This window comes from Pelobates fuscus, chromosome 5 (genome assembly GCF_036172605.1).
Source record: "Pelobates fuscus isolate aPelFus1 chromosome 5, aPelFus1.pri, whole genome shotgun sequence".
Classification (NCBI taxonomy): Eukaryota; Metazoa; Chordata; class Amphibia; order Anura; family Pelobatidae; genus Pelobates; species Pelobates fuscus.
In genome coordinates, this window is record NC_086321.1 from 136424306 (window position 1) to 136437536 (window position 13231).

Here is a 13231-nt window from a genome sequence, read left to right on the forward strand (position 1 = left end):
ATTATTTTCTGTTGAAAAGTTCTAAAATCAGAGCAATCTCCAGAGTATAGAGGATATGGATTTCTGTAAAAACATACTTCTAAATAAATTTGTTTTTGATTTTTAAAGATCTTTGTTTACTTAGATATTTGTCAGTGTACATATGAATCACTTTTAAAAGAAATCCAGGTATATTTCAACCAATTCTTTCTGAAAATTTGAGTGTCCGTATGTTTATGACTTACCAGATATTTTGAAATATATATTTATCCTCACTTCTGCTTTCTGTCTGGGTATACAACTCTGCCACGCCTTGTCATTTATAAAATGATGTATGCCTTCTTAGAAACAATTGGACATGTAAATGAACTTCCGTGTCTGGCTCCAAAGCATGTACATTCTATACAAAAATATCTATTTTAATTTCTGCTAATTTAAGAGTTTGGAGACTAAAAACAGGACTGTGTTATGCTGCACTTGTCAGAATCCATCCCAAAAGGTTTTATAACACTGAACATAATCAACTCTTACAACACACTTTTTTTTTTTTCTTTTTTTTTCAGCAATAATGGGGTTCATCTTATTGAGGAAATTCCTCAAGAAAATCTACAAGCCTTTATCAGTTGCTGTTTTGCAATTGTAAACAGCTCTTTGTCTGAAGGGATGTCAGCAGCCATATTGGAGGTATGAGGTTATATTAATAATTTCATTTTTTAAAAATAATAATTGCTTGGGTGCAACTATCTCCCAACATGCAATTAACAATATCTCTGTATGTGCAGTGTTTCAAGCTTAAGCTTACATATACATACTCCTACCACCATGATCATTTCAAATCACTGACGTGGTCATGGTGGCTTGAGTAACCGTTTAAACGCTTATGTTATTTCTCTAAAAAAATAAATACACGTCAAAATTCACAAGTTCGTTTTTTTTGTTTCTGATCATATGAAAGCAAAGCCATGATAATTGACCTGGACTCCCATATATATTTTAATATGAAGTCAATTAATACAACATATAATTCCCAGTGCACTCACCAACTTCAAAGCTCACAAAATGTAATTTTATTATAATTTATAAAAATTATTTATAAAATTATTATAATAAACACCTGATATATCTGTGTGTGTGTATGTATGTATGTGTGTGTATATATATATATATATATATATATATATATATATATATATATATAAATATAATCTCAAAAATGAGAATCCAGCGCATTCCCTTATCTACTAAACAGCTACTTTGGTGCTGACCAATTTTGTTAGTTTTATTAAAAACACCTAATCTAGGCAAAAAATTATCATAATTTTTTTGCCTGGATTAGGTGTTTTTAATAAAACTAACACAAGTTTTTACTGTACTTATTGGCCCCCAGCAGATTAAAAAAACTGCAATAATTACACTTGCAGGGTTAAGGGTGATGGTAGATGGCACCCAGACCACTCCAATGGGCAGAAGTGACCTGGAGTGTTCCTTTAATCGCTCAATCCGCTGGCGTAAATGGAAAGACTTGCAAGACTACAGACAGGCAGAAAAAAGATACATGCATGTTTTCTTTGGGCCATAATTTTAGAAAAAAAAGAACTAATGATTTGTAATGTACCTATAGCTGTATACTTTGTAAACTATTTGTGTTAAATTCCATACATCACTAATTTTCTAGTACTCAATGTGACGGAATATATTCTGTAATAGTCCGCTCAATTATTGTTAAAGTCAACTCGGCAACACAGAAATTCTCCTTTTGAAAAAATGTTCAATACTGGGCATAGAAAACCTTGTTATCCTGTAGTGTGTTTTTATAAACATCTCTGTAAATTCTGTGAGGCTGGCAATTGTAGTTTATTTCCTATTCAGTGCAAAATTATGCAAAAACCTATTTTATTAAAATAAATTGCAGAATTATAGAATTTGTTTTAAATGTTTTATGTGCTGCATTTACTTACCTGAAATACTTGCTTTTTAAAACGTCTATTTTTTTTCATGGGATTCAATGTCTTTCTTTAATGGCTGTAACAAATATACATATAAAAAAAGGCTTCACTGCACTTATGCTTATTAGCCTGTTACCAGGTCATTCTGTAGGAATTCTTGTTTTCCATTTCAAATACATTTATTTTTTTTGTCTAAAAATATCTGCACTTTTGAGCTGTCACATCTGCAGAAATACATATTTCAATTGTTTAGTTAATGGAGAAAGTGCATTGTTGATGGCTTGTCTTAAGTTTTATTTTCTTCTTCATCATCTAGTGTTTCTGACTAACATTAACTCTTTACAGATTAAGCACACATAAAAAAAATACTGTTTTCAATTTTACAACGTTATTAAAATCACCTATCTTGGCAAACAAATATGGGGATTCAGGTGCACCATATGGGCTTATTGTAATAAGCCCACCAGTATGTACAAGTACCCAAATATCGGTGGGTCCTACACTCATTTTAACATAGGAGATAAACATGCCAACTGCAATGCTCATTGCCTAAACTACTTCAATAGACTCTCCCCAATATATGCTTTCCTAGGTTACCTCTACAGGGGCACCTATAGTGGATCGGTGCGGTACTCACCCCAATAGGAATCTGGTCTGGATTCCAAATCTACACAGAAAAAAGAGGAATTGGGGGCACACCTGGAACATGCATTACTAAGTAGTGGTGGTGCCGTATAGATCAAAATTTACATTAGTTCTTTATCTAGACCTGAAGTGGTGATAAAACTATGTGAATATATTATAAAGCAATCTAGTAGCATATCTTAAGAGTTGCTGTTGTTACTCCAAGCACCGTAACTACTTCACTAATGTGAAATTGTCATAGTGCTTGAAGCCTGCACATGCAGTGTTTCCGTTTGAAATGCTGCACATACAGAAATATAGCACTTTTTTATTGCTGCTGGAAATGTAACTTCACCTCCAACAGTGTAATTATCTAGATAATGTTAAGCCTGTTCACATTGGACGTCTGTCATCAGCATAGCTAAGCCTCCCAAGTCTGTCCTCCGTAACATACCTCACTTCAGCGATTGGAAGTTATTTTTTTTAACATTCTCTTGTGCCAGGAAAACAAACCCGTTTCAATGCTTTCCTATGGGAATTCTGGTAGCGCTGGAGGTCCTCTTGCATAGCGTAAGGACGTCCAGCGTCGTTTAGACAACCAAAAGTTGTCTAAGAAGCCGGGAGTCCCTCTAGTGGCTGTCTGGTAGTCAGCCACTAGAGGAGGACTCAACCCTGCAAGGTAATTGCTGCCGTTTATAAAAACTGCAATCATTACACTTGCAGGGTTAAGGGTGATGGGAGTTGGCACCCAGACCACTTTAACGGGCTGAAGTGGTCTGGGTGCCTTCAGTGTCCCTTTAAGGGGGAATATGCTAGAACGTTTGTAGGTTGGAGTAATACTTTTATATAAATAAGATAGGTTGTTTGTCCTTGTGAAGCATGAGAAGACATCCCCATGTGCATAACATGTCTGACATCAATTTAAACTCTCAGAGAAGCAATTCTGTCAGATTCTGTTAGTTTTGGCTATTTGCATTTTTCAAAATGGTGGGGGGTTTACAACCTTTTAAATATTTTTTTTCAATAGCAAATACTTTCACCTATCTTTTGCAAGGTATAAGAAAAAGGGTGTCAAGCTCCACACTTAGAGAAGATAAATACCACCTGATTATATAATATCTAGAAAAAACAAACTGTACATAGCGTTATACAGTACAGAAAGAGGGGCAAAACAGGGAGGAGGCGGGAAGTGATAGAACTCACAAGACATTGGTAAATTCAAGCTTGTCTCCCCAAAAAAGGGGTAAAATACGTCGGATGGTGCTTCAACTTGCAGCTGTAGGTTATAAAAAGGAGGAGAGCCAATAGTGTAATAAAGTTAAGACAAGATTTTAATGATTAAAAATGCACTTACAAGAAGGCAATATGTTTAGGCATATCTCCAGCCAAGGTGGGCCTGGAACAGCACACTGCAAAGGGTTTGATGGAGCAGGAACAATAGCCAGTAAATTAATAATCCGTCCAAGATCCCTGAGGAAGTCCACGGATTGGACGAAACGCTTTGTATGTTTATTTTGGGACTTTTATTTGGTTCTTTGTTTTATTATTGTTCATTTACTGGCTATTGTTCCTGCTCCATCAAACCCTTTGCAGTGTATTGCTCCGGGTCCACCTTGGGTAGAGATATGCCTGAACATGTTGCCTTCTTGAAAGTGCATTTCTGAATTCATTAACATGTTTATTTTGTATTGTTACATACTCCTCAACTCTAGCTAGAAGCTATATATATATTTTCAGATTATTTTCACAAGCACTTAACTCCCCCTTCTCCTCCCATATTTTTCCCCCATTCTTGCTTACAATCAGTGTTTTTTTTAAATGTATTTATTTATTAGTTTTTGTTTTAGCTCCAATCTCTCCTGGTGGCAGATAGTGTGTGTGTGTGTGTGTGTGTATACAACAAATAGATCTTGGCACTCACCCCTTTAATTTCAGACAAATAAATCTTGCCTAGGTGCTCCCTTAGCGTGATAATATAATCTAATAGAGAGAAGGTGCACTCAAAGGTCTTTTTTTCTCCAAACGATTATTTATTTAAATCACATCAGATTTGTCCCAATCAATGTTTCGACCCACACAAGGGTCTTTTTCAAGATCAAAATATGAGTGTAACAAGTGCAAATATATACAAAATATGAAATAGCAACTTACCAATGTAAAGTGAGGAGCAATCCCACACCCGACCGAACCCGGAAGTGCACAGGAGGGACTCGTGACCAGACGTGATGACGTCTAAAGTGCGTAAGCGTTGCTAAGCAACGTGTATATTAAAAAAAATAGTGTTTCCCCATGCTTTGTCCGCGAAGATAAGGTGCTGTGAACAAGTGCCGAAGTTATAATCACCAATATCATAGTACAAACAATGGAGGATGGATCAAGAACTAATTCATTATTGGTAGTGCCCAGATTCACATGTGATATATGTACATTAATCAAAGGTGGAATATAGAAGCTCTGGAAGTGCAAAACTAAGTGAAAAACGTGGAGTGATAAATATGTGTAGAACAAGTGCAAAATATGTGACTCACTCATTAAAATTCAGAGCTCAAGATTCATATTCAACCATGTCTAACAACACATAAATATATGTATATAATCAATAACTATAATTATAATTAATATTCTTAATTTTTAAGCAACATATTACGAGGCACAAAAAATATAATTACTACTATAAATTGAAACGTATACTATAGTGTAATAGTTATAAGATGCAGCATGTTATAGAACTAAATAATATACCATGTGTGATCTACTTCTACATGGTATAAGTCACAGGAAAATCTCAATTCATCGAATCAATTAAAAAAAAAAATGAAAAAAAATGGTTTAAAGAAATTTATGCTATGCATATAGGATGCAGAATAATATAAATTATTTTTACAATACCTTACTAAAGTACATATTACGAATACTAAACTATAAGAACATAGAATATACAATTTGCTCATTCAAACCTCTGGGTACCACTGTATTCAAACGGTGGATCCAATAGGCTTCTTTTTGGAGCAATAATTTCGACCTTTCACCCCCACGGGATAAAGGGGGGATATGGTCAATAGCAATAAACCGGAGAGTAGGTAGTCTATGTGATAATGCTAAGAAATGCTTAGCAACCGTTTTTTCGGTCTTCTGGTCCCTGAATGCCGTCGTGATGCCAGACCTGTGACCTCTCATGCAGTCCCGTAGAGTTAGATCGGTCTTTCCTACATAGGACAGTCCACAGGGGCATGTAATTAAGTATATTACGTGGTCCGTTGTACAGGTGATATATTGTTTGATCGGGATTCTTTTGCCACTGTGAGTATGGGCGAAGGAACTTCCAGGATTCATATGGCTGCATGTGACACAGCCACTACATTTGTAGCATCCTTTCTTCTTTTGTGTTGTAGGTTTTATGTAACACTGTACAGGGTCACTACGAACCAAAATGTCTCTCAGATTCTTGTTTCTCTTGTAACTGACTATAGGTCTTCTCTGAAATATAGGTGGTAAATGTTTATCTGAGTTTAGGATATCCCAGTGTTTATAGATGGATTTACATGTCTGAGTTGTTCCAGTGTGGAATGTTAAAGGCAAATACAGCCAAGCTGCATCATGCGTTGGATGTATGTATAGTATCCAAGAAGAGAGCACTCTGGAGTCTTATAATTTGAAAAGTAAATGCTGCTATTGTGCAGAATACAAAAAAAATTTTGAAGTTTCAGTCAATGCTGACTTTTTTCAAGACAATTCATATAGTGAATAAACAGTGATTATATACGTAACAAAACAGTTCTCATTGGAGGGTGAAAGATGATGAAAACGAGGTCAGATGACGTCAGAGATGACGTGGTAAGTGAGACTTTGCAGGTGTGCATTAACCCTATCAGGGTCAGGAAAAGTAATAATAATTGAAAATACATAAACTATATAAAAAATATGTACAACAAACCTTAGAAAATATACTATGACATGAGATCCTGCTATATGGTGAAGTTCCTAATTCTACAGTAGACCAACAGTAATATATAGTACATTCTGGACAAGTATAAATATTAGAACAAAACCGATCTCCAACATATATATTGAAGGGTCGCATAAATATATATCTGTCCAACTACAGGACCATTCTATAACTCCGTCTCAAGACTGTATTATGCAACCAAATATCAGAGTATAGGGCTTGCTAAACATTGTATCAAACACTAACATTATATAATCATAGTGTAATTTATCCAAAACAACCTCACAGGCAACACTACTATCTTCTATTTAGGAAGCAGTAGAGTGCATTTTTCTCATTTAGACCATTCAGAGATAATGCTCCCAAGGTGTGGATCCAGTACGCTTCACGTTTAAGTAATGCCAAGTCTCTGTCTCCGCTTCAAGAGGGGGTCTAAATGAGAAAAATAACCAATGAGTCCATTGCCAAGCTAGTATGTTCATCCAGGTTAATCCTATGTCTATTTCAGTGATTTCAGAGCTCCTCATTGTCCCTTTTACCCCCTCACCCATTGTTCACTATAACATTTAAAAAAAAATAAAGAATTGTCTTACCCTTTTCTCCTCTGGCACGTCTCACCTATTGCTCTCCTGCAATGTTATAGGGGAGGCATGGAACACTCACAAATGTGAGAGCCATTAAGATCAGCTCTAAACTGTAGGTTTTTCAGCAGTCTCAGATTGATTCAGTGTGTAGGGCGTCAGATGCCAGGTCTCAAAAATAGTATTTCTCTGTTTAGAAGATCAGGAACCAGTTTGGTGTGTGTGTGTGTGTATCAATTTTTTTTTTTATTTTTTTTTATATTATATAGATTTTATTCTGCCCATTTATTGATGTGAAGCATTGTACTAATTATGTGTAAGTACTGAATCAATGCTTTACTATGAGACTTACGCATCACATGACTGAGTATGTGTGCTTGTATCTTTATATAACACGTGTGCTTGTATCTTTATATATATTATATTTATCTATCAGGTGGTTAATAAATGTCTTCAGAACTCAGAGATGGTATTTTGTTCCCATAATAGATGTTTTGCAGTTATGTAGCTTTTATATTACATGATATTTTTAGATTAAAGTTATTCATAATGTAATTGTTAAGGGGTTATGGTTAGCAGTGGCGGAAATACCACGGTCACAGGGGTCGCATCTGCGACCAGGACCATCAATGCTGGGGGCCCTGCGGCCTGTGGTGCCCGCCGGCTATGTAACACGGCCCGACCCGCACGTTTTAACTGAAGAGGTTCTAACAGCATGGGCATCCCGATGCTATGTTTTTATCAGGGGGCCCGTTCAGCACTCTGCCGCTTTTACAGTTTGACCAGGCCCCCTGAGAATACATCAGAGCTGGGAGGAAGTGACAGCCCAGGTCATTTCCTCCCAGCTTACACAGAGCCCATGCATGAGGAGGAGGGAGTCAGAGTGGGGGAACTCTGACTCCCATCAGGCTGAGCCACTGGGGCCAAGGGAAAGTCGCCCTCCTGCATCTAAAAGGTAGGAAACAGGAGGGTGACTAAAACATTTTGTATGTGTGTGTGTTTGTGTATGTGTGTCTGTATGAATGGATGTATGTGTGTCTGTGTGTGACTCTGTATATGTATGTGTGTGCCTGCATGTGTATCTGCTTGTTTGCATGTGTGGAGGGGGGGGGGGGGGGCAGGGCAATTTTCGCACCAGGGCCCTGTGGTTTCTAGATACGCATCTGATGGTTAGTATTAGGATATTGTAGGGAAAGCATGTTACACTTGCGGCCCACAATGGACATATTTGTGACCCACCTTCCCTGGGGCCACTTTGTGTTGTGGCTGCAACCAGCCGCAAGATAGGAAAGATATATTACCTGTCTGATTCTTGTGTTCCCTCCCACGGCCGATCGCGTGCTCTTGCAGGCTAGCCACTCCCCTCCTGTTCCCCTCCTGCTTGAGCAGAGGAGAGCAGGGCTGGAACTGGAGGCTTATTTTAAAGTACAGGAAGAGGGGCTTGGGTGACTTGCCTGTGTAGTATGTTAAATTGGGGAGGGCAGCGTATTAAATTGGGGGAGGGAGTGGGCAGTGTATTAATTTGAGGGAAGGAAGGGGCCAGTGTTTTAAATTGGAGGGGGGCGTGTATTAATTTGAGGGATGGGGGAGGGGCAGTGTATTAACTTGGGGGAAGGAGAGGGGCAGTTTATTAAATTTGGGGAGGGAGAGAGGCAGTGTATAAGAGTGGTGGGATGGGGGTAGTGTATTAGAGTGGTGGAAGGTGGGGCAGTGTGTTAAATTGGGCAAGGGGGGCAGTGTATTAAATAGGGGGAGGGAGAGCAGTGTATTAAAGAGTGCTGGGAGGAGGGTCAGTGTAGAGAAAGAGGGGGCAATGTATTGGATTTGTGAGCAGTGTATTAGAATGGGCAGTGTATTAGATTGGGGCTGCAAGGAGGCGCTGAACACTCCCCATGGAGATGCTGATTAGCCACACAGCTTTTTGCTACACATGCACACAGTGGCATACACATGACCCATGGGGCCCCGGTGCGAAGATTGATCCGTGGGCCCCCCCCCCCCCCCCCCGCACTTGCGCGGGTCGGGGCCGCAACACATGGCGGCGGGCACCTGGTCGCAGGGGTTGCAGGGCTGCGACCACAGTATGCACACACACTTAAAGGACCACTACAGACACCCAGATCACATCAGCTCAATGAAGTGGTCTGGGTGCCAGGTCCCTCTAGTTTTAACACTGCAGCTGAAAACATAGCAGTTTCAGAGAAACGGCTATGTTTCACTGAGGGTTAATCCAGCCTCTAGTGGCTGTCTCATTGACAGGCGCTAGAGGAGCTTCCGCGATTCTCACTGTGAAAATCATAGTGAGAAGACACTGAACGTCCATAGGAAAGCATTGAGCTCTTGCGCGCATGTGCATTCGGAGCTGAGAGGCGGAGTCCAAGGGAGTCCGGCGCTGGAGAAAGGTAAATGCTGAAGACACACACACTCTCACGAACAGACGCATACACACTAGCTAACAGACAGACAGATTTACTGACAGAGACACACTCAGCGACAGACATACATACACACTCATTTACAAAACATACACTCTCACTGACAAACACACACTCACTAACAGACATCAAACACACTCAGTAACAGACACACTCAGTAACAGACACACTCAGTAACAGACACACTCAGTAACAGACACACTCAGTAACAGACACACTCAGTAACAGACACACTCAGTAACAGACACACTCAGTAACAGACACACTCAGTAACAGACACACTGACACTCACTAGCAGACACACTCAATAACAGACACACTCACTGACACTCACTAGCAGACACACTAACACACCACACACACTAACACACTCACACACACACACACACATGTTTTTTTAAAATTTAATCCCCCCAGCCTCCTTACCTTTTGGAGTGCTGAGGGGATTCCCTGGGGTCCAGTGGTGCTGCTGGGCTCCTGGGCGGCCGATCCTGCGGGTGCGTGAGGGAGCACTCTCCCCTGAGTGCTTTCTCTTCAGCTCCCTCGCACGCCGCGTAGGGATGCCAGCGCCGGAAGATGACGTCATCTTCCGGTTCCGGTATCAGTGCGGTGCGCGAGGGAGCTAAAGAGGAAGCACTCGGGAGAGTGCTCCCTCGCGTGCCCCCGCCTGTCTGCTGGGTTTCAGCAGGGCCAGCCTCGGGGGGGGGGCCTGGGGTGGCCGGCTCCTGGGCCCCCCCAGGAGAAGAGGCTGGCCGGGCGGGTACATACCGGGTCGCAGGGGCGGCCGGGCCCCCTGGTGGGCCGGGCCCGGTCTCTGCCGCGACCCCTGGTACCCCGGTATGTACGCCACTGCATGCACAATAGCCTCCTAATGCTTTCATATGGGAAATAATTGGATTGGCTGAGATCATCAAGTTTGATGAGCTCAGCCAAAGTGAAGAACACACTCATTGGACTTCAAAATCAGCAAGATGTAATTTGTTTTTTACAGCCATGCAACTGCATACATTCACCATTTCAGTCCCATTAAAAATTTTTCTTAATATGTCAAGGTAGTTGGACTGAAACACTGGTAATATGCAAATGCACGTCTCCTTAAAACAAATTCACTTTGTTTACTTTGAAGCCCTACGAGTGTGAGGATGTCCAGTGTCAGTTATACTGTACTTCTCTATATAAACCTATGTTTCTATGAAAACTTAAGTTTTTATTTTTTTGGCCCCCTTAAACTTATACCTTGTTTATTTGGCCAGTGTTAGCCTTTGAGTTTGACATGTTTATATTTAACATTTATAGAAACTAATATGGAGAACAAATATATATAAAACACAGGGCTCGAGTCCTGCAGGAACGTGTGTAGGCACTCAGGAGGCGGCAAAAAATGTTGACCCCCAAATTTCCCCGTATAACCCCCGGCGGGCGCCTGTCTCCTGGTCACACGCGGTGAGGGAGCTGTGTTCTCTCTGCTCTGCTCCCTCGCACGCCATTTGCTGATGCCTGGAGCCGGAATATGATGTCCGACCTCCGCCATGCCAATGTGCCCCCAGTGAGGTCAGTGTAAAAAGACAATTCCATCTCTTCAAATGTATATGGGGAGCAGTCTCTGGTCGCCGCTAGTACTGCGGTTTTGGTCGAGTGGTGCTGGAACATGTGGAGGGGCGGAGTCTAGCAGCTGAGCTGAACGATCGCACAGCAAAAGAGCTCCGGCTTTTTCAGGCCACAAACAGCCTAACTACCACTATTACCCGCATCTTGGGCTCCCCAACGGGATAGTAAGCAGCAAGGAAGACAATGGGACGCAAAACCCAAAAAATAAAGCAGGACAGACCGCGGTCAGGACCAAATATTGTGGATCTCCTGCAGCAGACGCGTGAGACCGCTAGGCCCAAGATGGCCGCCTACCTGGACAACTACTCAGAGATGTCTGACAACTTCTCCTCGGGAGAAGAGGCGGTAGACCTCACCCCTGTGCAAAGGCACCCAGACAGCGGATGCCTCTCCAGTGACTACGGCGGTACTGAAGACACTCCTTGCGGACCTTCAGAAAAACATCCAAGCCGACGTCGCCACGCTCCGCAATGACATACAAGGCCTGACAGGCCGCATTGGAGACTACCACCAGCGCCTGCTCGGACCAACTGACCTCTCTTCAGCAAGTGGTCCAGGAGCTCCAAAGGCAGAACGAGGCACACGAACGCCGCTTCGCGGCCCTGGAGGACGCATGCCCGGCCAACAATGTAAAGATTAGGGGCATCCTGGAAGCCACTCAACAGGTCTGCTAAGACGCCTTCTGACGGCCCTGCTACCGACAAGGCAGGCCAAGGCAGTTGCCCTAGATGGCTTCTTCCGAGCCCCGAAACCGGCCTCGGCGCCAGCCACAGCACCACGAGACCTAATTGTGAGGTTCCAGCACCACTCGACCAACACCGCAGTACTAGCGGCGACCAGAGACTGCTCCACATATACATTTGAAGAGATGGAATTGTCTTTTTACACTGACCTCACTGGGGGCACATTGGCATGGCGGAGGTCGCTTAGACCTCTCACAACGCTGCTACAGAAACGCAGACTGACTTACAAATGGCACCAAACCCGCACCCTGAGGATACTGCAAGGAGAGACTGAGCACACGGTACGAGACCTTCAAGAAGCCAAAGCTTTGTTACCCACACTTGGACTCTCACAGGATGCTCTGACTACTTTGGAGCCCCAGGGAGCGAGCAAGCCACAGAGCAGATGGAACACAGACAGGGTAACACCTTTTGTCCCCCGAAGACCCACAGTGAACATGATCGGGACTGAGCCCACCTGAAGCTCCCTGGCTGCTTCACCGTAACACACCAGAACTTTTTAGCACCAAGTTTACTAGTTTAACAGTTTAAAAGTTGTATTATCTATCACGTTACATGCTGTTCTCTGCAGGGAAAGGTCAATAGACCGCACTACCCCCCCCCCCCCTCCCCGTTATCCCACCCCTTATCCTCCCCCCGCACTAGCCTCACATTGTGTTTAGGCATAACCCAGACACGCTCAGGCGTGTTCACTAGCCGCAATGAATATATCTAGCCCTACTCAGTAAGCCTAGGGGGCACCGCACGGCTAAATACATAGGGCCTCTGTTATGCCGTTTCTATTTTTTTTTTATAATTTAATTAGATTTTCTTTTTTTTTTCTCCCGTCAGACCAGGAATCAGCATATATAGCACACACACATACAAACAGACCTAGGTGAGCAACCTACCCAATGTAAGCTTATAAGCAGATCTCAACTGTTTCATATTAACACTCTCACTAGTTAACCAAAGAAAACAAAACGGGGCAACGCATACTGAGACTAGAATATGTAACAAATACAAATGTGCAGAATACTTTTAATAAGCATGACTTCACAATGCCTAATACCTTGGTCAATAGTCCTGTTAACGCAACACTCGTTTTGATTGCAATTGTTAGAAATGCTGTTATATATTTTCATGGCATGACTTAACCTGCCTAGTGTCCGCATCCCTCGGCCTCTCATGCTACACTGGAGCACCCACCTTAAACGGCCTTAACTTGTAACAAGCACTTCATTAGCGTTATGTTTATCGGTACAACCAACCTAGCTAGGTACCTGTAACACAGCGACATAGACCTCAATGACCTATATCATAACCTTGTACGCTTAGCAGCACTCACACATCTCATGACACACAATTCTCTTGCAAGCATGGAACTAAC

The 13231-nt window shown here is 42.0% G+C and overlaps 1 protein-coding gene across 2 annotated transcripts in view; it reads left to right on the forward strand.

Moving 5' to 3' along the window:
- GLT1D1 (glycosyltransferase 1 domain containing 1) overlaps positions 1–13231 on the forward strand; it is a 108736-nt gene that overhangs the window by 49468 nt on the left and 46037 nt on the right. For both annotated transcript variants that reach the window (XM_063454341.1, XM_063454340.1), the window contains exon 10: positions 543–663. In XM_063454341.1, the coding sequence (XP_063310411.1) occupies positions 543–663 (121 nt within the window). The remainder of the gene's footprint in view (positions 1–542; positions 664–13231) is intronic.